The following is a 6442-nucleotide window of genomic DNA, read 5'->3' on the forward strand; positions in this document are numbered from 1 at the left end:
CCCCCTGCTGCCACCTCTAGGCCAGGGGCCCTCAGAGCCACAGGCCTCTAGAACACCAGCCCTGCCTACAGCCTGCAGCAAGCACGACCTGTAGTCCCTGTCCTCGCTCTCTAGGTCCAAGCTCTGCAGGTGACGAAGTAAAAACTGTTCAGGAGCCAGTAAGCAGCTACCCTTGCCCAGTGCTTGGGGGGTCTGCGGGCGAGACTCCAGAAACATCCTCCCTGGAGGTTCTGTTGCTCAGGGGCCAGGAGGCGGTATCTCTGCCCCACCTCCTGTCCACGCTTCCCTTCCTTCTGTCCTCCTTTCCTCCCTCCACACCGCCAAAAGCCACTCAGGACCAGCCCCACAGACACCTGAGAGTGAAGGCAGACCTGGCTCCTGGTTGCTGAAGTGACCAGTAGAAACCAGAAACCAACCAAACAAACAAAAACCCTGGCTGGGGTTGATCTGACTGGGAGGGGGTCCAGGATGGCGATGGGGGTCTAGATCCAGACCCACCAGAGGCAGCAGAGTTCAAGAGGAGGAAGGTCCAATGGGCAGCGCAGAGTCGGGGAGGGGCCTCCTGAGTATCTGTCTCTACCTGACACTTTGCAGGGTGACCCCACCATTCTGACACATCCTGTGGGGTGAGCAGACAAATGGGCCCTGCTGGGAAGAGAGCGAGTGCACAGACTGAGAGAGTCAGGAGTGAGTGTCCGCCGGCCTGGTGTGGCCTGGATGTGGGGACTGCAAGGGGCCCCCACTTTTCACTGGGCTGTGAAACAGATGTAGTAGCTAGGGCTGGGCCTCCTTGAGTCAGATGCCAGGCAGGGGCTCAGGAAGGGTCAGGCTGGATTGGTGGCAATGACCATCACAGTGGGGTGAGCACGAAGAGCCTTAGGGACGTTGGTGGAGTCTCCAGGGCAGAAGAGAGGCGAGTTGTGTGTCAGTCCTGGGGCCAGGCAGCCCTCCCAGAGGAAAGTTGGAGGACATTCTTGGATGCCCAGGGTCACATCTCAGGGGCTGCAGGCCTAGCTTTGTGACCTGCTTGGGGTGAGCCTGAGGGGTATGAAGGGAGTGGTGAGGTGGGGCTCAGATGACTGGCAGGGGACGAGGGGGGGGCAAGCAATGTTGGACAGGTTAACATCCACCGTGGTGAGTCCTGCTGACAGCAGGGACCCTGACAGTGAAACCAGGGACCCAAATAAACCCCACTCAACCTGCTTTGCCCACTGTCCCTTGCTTCGGTTGACATCAGCAGTGTTAGAGGTGGAGAGAACCCCTCTGACAGACAGCAGGTCAGGAGGGTCAGCAGCTGATGGACTGGATCAGCCCACAGACAGCCCCAAACCCTCCCCTCGGGTAGGTGAGCTTGAGACCTGCTGTCCCTTTCCTGGCCTGGTGAGTAAATTCTACAACTGAGTCAGTGGGGAACTGCTCCTGGTTCAGTAGAACAGGCCTCGACAAGAAGAGCCCATCCTCTCTTCCTGAGGCCCCACACCCTCAGCCAGCAGAGACATTCATCCCCAAACACCAGCAGCAACAGTCCAAGAGCACCGCAGTCCTCCTAGAGACAGTCACGATGGCGGAAGGAGCAGCCACAGCCAAGAGCAGCCTCAGAGACGTGAGGACTGAAAGGCAGGAGGACTGAATGGCAGTTCCCTAGGTGGGGACACTAAGGAGAAGCTGAGGAAGCCAGAGGAGCGTGGAGTGGGCTGGTGGTGACGCTTCTGTGTGAACAAGGTCTCCTTCGAGAAGGGGAGGGACTGGAGGTACTGGAAGGGGACACTGGTGGCAGGGAGCTGAGAACTCTGTGCACCATCTTAAGAATGATCCTGACACACACACACTCGGCTTTCTCATAAAGGAATTTGAGTACGGTTCGTGCAGTGGGACCTGTGATAAGCAGGGGCACTTGGAGAGGCGAACGGGGAGTCCTTGGGGCCACCTAGGAAGCAGAAGGAAGCACTTCCTCTAAGAGTGGGGCATGTAGGAGGTTGGACAGGACTCAGAGCAGCTGCTGCAGGATGGGGGGCAGTGGGGACCCAGCTGGAATTCCAGCATAAGTGCCGGAAGCCTGGATGGAGACCAGAGCCCCTCAGGGCCAGCAGAGGGAGGGGAAGGATGAAGACCAGGATGCTGGATGGAAGCCCATGGGGACAGCACAGTCACCAAGGAAATGCTAGGAATCAAAGTCAGTGCCCCAGGGTATCCATTGGGAAAGGGCAGCACAGGCCTCTGAGAACAGCTGTCAACAGAATAGAGATGACCAGATGACCAGATGGTTCAGATGGCGAATGAGATGGGGAGCTGGAGAGTCATGCTCCATCCTCCTGAGAGGCAGGTGTCTGAGCCCTGGGGGACCAGCAGCAGCCCTTGGATGAGATGTCGAGCATCTGCTGGAGGAGATTGCAGAGGACCTGTGGGCAGCATCCCAACCTTTCCAGCCTCCCCAGGGGCCATCTACAGGGCTGCTATGGGAAAGACAGTGCAGGCTGAGGCCATCCCTTCCCAGAAGAGCAGGAGGCTTCACCACGCTCCCCCCAAGGTGACAAGCGGCCCCTGGGGCCCCAGGTCTGATGATACCCGACATGGCGCCTGCTGGGATCAGGGCCTCTGAGTCCCTCAGGCAGAAATATGGCCCCTCCAACTGGTTTGAGATCAGAATCCTTTGACATGGACCCTGGACCTTGGGAGAGGATGGCAAGCATGGAGGGTCCCTGCACCTTCTCAGTGGGTGTCCACTTAGGGGCCAAGCCTAGCTGTCCCATGAAGGCAGTGGACCCAGAGCTCATTGCCCCTCCCAGGGGTTTGTATCATCAAATGATAGTATCCTTTATAGAATCAGAGGACAAGGCAGGTGCTAGGTGGGTTGGTTAGGTGGGAAGAGGGTCTCTGGCCAGCAAGGACCCAGATGAGTTCCGTCAGTCTGAGCTTGGTCTGCTAGGAAAATTGCAAACTCATTAATCCAAGCAAGGCTCTGACCCTCCCACTCTGGGCTGTGTGGACGAGTGGTTGTCATTCACCAGGAATTGGGTTTCTGAGCCTTCCCTTCCAGTCTGGATTTGTACCATGGAACCCCTGGGAGGGGCTGAGGTGCCCAGCTCGGGCTCCTGAGACTCCTCGAGGACAAAGCCTTGCCCTGACAGGGCTCCTAGTTAGTGGTCCACCCCAGTCCCCTGGCCTCTATCCCTTCTGGAGATGTTGTCCTGAGTAAACATTGCTACTGGGTACTAGAACACAGGGGGACACAGCCCGAGCTGCTGCTGGCCAGTCTGCCCTGTCCTGTCCTGCAGCACCGCCCTGGCCTTCAGAGCCATCCTAGGTGAGCTATGTGCACACATTCAAGTGGGGTTTATTTCTAACTGAGTGGATGCAGGAGGCAGCCACAGGGGTGTGGGAGCAGCACTCATGATTTTCCACCACAAGCCAGAGTCTGAAGGTGGCTTTAAAAAGGAGCTGTATCCTCTACGTGGTCACAGCAACCAAGGCACCACCTGCATTGGAAGGGCCCACCCAGCACAATACTGTCCCTCCCTGGGTGTAACTGCAGCAGTCTGGCCCTGATGCTCTCTGGGGAAGAGCACTTAGAAACAGCGGGGACCAGCTGGGACCTACCCCCTCCAGAAGGCTGAGAACTCAGTGCTGGGCCGCCAGAGGTCCAACAAAACCCATCAGCTTCCAGTGTATATCCAGCTGGAGGCACCAGAGGGAGGGCCCATAGGCAGGCCAGCGGGCACTGTGGGGTCTGCTTCCTCTCTGGAACCCGCCTGTTCATTCCTGAGCTGGGAGTGTGGGCCAGGCTGATGAAGGGACTCCCAGAGTGCTGGGGACACAAGGAAGTCTGACCAAGGCAGCAACCCCAAGGCCAGCAGTGACTTGAGGGCCATTCAGGACCCTGGGCCCACAATCGGCCATCCTGCCTGGGGACTGGTTAGGAACAGGAGCTTGGGGCAGAACTTGCCTGAAAAGGTCCACCTACCCCAACCCCTTGGGGCCTGTGCCTCCGTGGAGACTCCCAGAGTGGCAGGTGCTTCCTGTGAGTCTCTAAAGCCCTGCTTCCGCAGACGGCCTATACAGAGGCATATGTGGCTGAGCACATGGGTGGGAGAGTGGCCCTTGACGTGTGGACACCAGGGGCCAAGGGCCCGCAAGCACCCCAGCACCACCCCTCCTGGCCCCATGATCTGCTGAAGAGGCCTGACTCCCCAGCCAGGCAGAGGGCTCTTGGAGGGGACACGTGCACCAAGGGAGCATCTACTGCCATTATTAAAACCCACGCGTGGGTTGTGGACGGCCCTGACCCAGAAGTTCCCCCACTCCAAATTCTCTGCGACCATCTAGTCAAGAAAGGCCTAAAGGAGCAAGTAACACGGTAGGCACGGAGGGAAGCAGTCAATGCAAATGCCAGGCAGGGCCATCGAGTCACACCCTGCAGTGACATTTGCAGCACACTCTGCAGGCTCTGGTCACACCTCAGGAGCCAAGTGCACTGGGCAGAGACGCCTGGGTACACAGGGTGGGGAGGAAGGCCATGATGTGCAGCCCTAATGCTGGCACACCCAAGTACAGCCCTTCCCTTCTAGTTGGTGCTTGCAGGTCTGTGACTTGGCATTGACCAGCAGGGGGGTCTCCACATCTCGGCTAGCTATGTTCTCACACAGCCCCAGTCTGGGGGCTTCTTTTGACCCTCACTGTGTCCAGTGGTGGCACTAGTCCTCAGGCTTCATGGCAGCACAGTGGACAAGCCTGCCTGGGAGCTAGAAGCTGGGAACTGGGTGGGCTCTGCACAGGACTGAGCTCATCTGACTCCTCATCTCCTCCGGCCAAACCCTGTGGCGCTGTGTCCTCTCCTGGGCCCCCAGCCTTGCCTTCCAGAAGTTCCAAGGACACTGGAGGTGCTGGGTGGCAGTCAGCTCTTGAACATACCAGGCCTCATGCTGAGCCCCAGGTCCGGTGCCTTGACCAAGGGGCCTCAGCCCACAGAACCAGAGGGGGTGGGGTTCCTCTTGGGGTTCCCACTTAGACTCTCTTGCCAGCTGGCTCAAGGCCAGCTGCCACCATCTCCCTCCTGGTTTCTGTGGGTGCTATATGCCCAGGGACAGTGGAAACAGGATGAACAGTGCTTTTTCTGCAGTACAGAGGCCAGTGGGTGCTTGCCCCAGCCTGGCACCCAGTTAGCACAGGCATTCTCGGGATTAGCCTCAGCCAGGGTCCTCCACAGGAGGCAGTCCCAACCCATCCAGTCCTGAGGACACTGCCCGTCTGGAACACCCCCAGGATAACCAGCTGGGAGGGTTCAGGGGCCACTTGGCATGTTCTGGGACTGGAGGGAAGGAGCAGCCCGATGGGTGGATGCTTGTGTCCTCTGTCCTGGGGGCTAGAGCTGGGGGAATGAAATGGGGCAGGAGAGGGCTGGTGGACAGTCTCCCTACTCCAGCACTCCCCACTCCTGAGTGGACGTCCTGTGGCAGTATCTCCGCTCCCTCCCCAAGTGTTGGGCAACCCCCTCCCCCGCGGCTGCCCCTGCCCCACCTGGACCACTGGGCGTTTTCAGCTGCATCTCTGCGGGTCTCTGGGGGTGGCTGCATCAGGCTGGGCGCTAGGACAACATGGGCACAGCAGTGTCCCAGTGCCCTGCCCTCCACCTCCCTCCCAGGCAGCTCCGCCCAAGTCCACGTGTCAGTCCCAGCCGCTGCTGCACTTCCGTCTGGCCCTCCCAGGAGGTGTTTGTCAGTAGCCCTGGGGCTTGGGTCCCCGCCCCACCAACGAAGACCAGGGAGGTTGGCTGGGACCTCCCTACAGTCCCAGAGGAAGGGCTGGGCCGCAATGCAGCCCCCAGGATTGGCACTGGGACTTCCGGGCTGTGGAGGAGACCAATCCTGGGGGGGGATCCTGGCCCCGGATGTACCAGCCCAGCAGTGACCTTGGGCAGGCTCTGGAACAGTGGGGGCCCCTGTTCCTGTCTACAAACTGGGGATGAAGTAAGTTCCCACAAGGCTGTGTACTGATTCAATCAAGCTTGCGGATAAATCCTTAGCCAGGTGGGACGACAGCAAAGCTGCCGGGTAACCAGTTTTTAAAATGAATTTATTGGGGCAGGCCCCAGCTGTGGAACTCCCCCAAGTTAGGCTGGTAAGAGCTGGGTGATTCAGGTGTCCACAGAGTGCTGAAGGAGTACGATGGTCACTCACCTCTGAGCCCATGGCACAGCTAGTATCGAGCACCAGTGTGGGTCAGGCTTTGGGCTGGTGCCAGAGGCTAGGCATGGGTCGAGTCTTACTCAAGCCTGCTGCTGAGGTGCCAGCACTACGCTGACAATTCAGCACAAGGCACACCCAGCAGAAAAAGGTGGCGGACATCCAGGGGTCTCTCTTCACACCAGCTCCATGCTGAAACCTGCAAAAGGCTCACTCACGGGGAAAGAGCGGGATTTCCCTGCACCCTTGAGACACCTGCACTT

At 58.9% G+C, this 6442-nt stretch overlaps 1 protein-coding gene across 5 annotated transcripts in view; it reads right to left on the bottom strand.

Moving 5' to 3' along the window:
- Slc17a9 (solute carrier family 17 member 9) overlaps positions 1-5800 on the bottom strand; it is a 15963-nt gene extending 10163 nt beyond the window's left edge. For 2 of the 5 annotated variants that reach the window (XR_007350309.1, XR_007350308.1), the window contains exon 1: positions 5515-5686. Coding sequence is in view for 3 of the 5 variants with exons in the window: in XM_015478454.2 (XP_015333940.1) it covers positions 5515-5570 (56 nt within the window). In the remaining 2 variants the exon portion in view is untranslated. Of the gene's footprint in view, positions 1-5514 lie in introns of all 5 variants that reach the window. The other 3 variants (XM_015478459.2, XM_048810688.1, XM_015478454.2) reach the window with 2 other exon arrangements.
- Positions 5801-6442: the final 642 nt, after the last annotated feature.

Source organism: Marmota marmota, unplaced genomic scaffold (genome assembly GCF_001458135.2).
Source record: "Marmota marmota marmota unplaced genomic scaffold, marMar, whole genome shotgun sequence".
In the NCBI taxonomy this organism is placed as follows: Eukaryota; Metazoa; Chordata; class Mammalia; order Rodentia; family Sciuridae; genus Marmota; species Marmota marmota.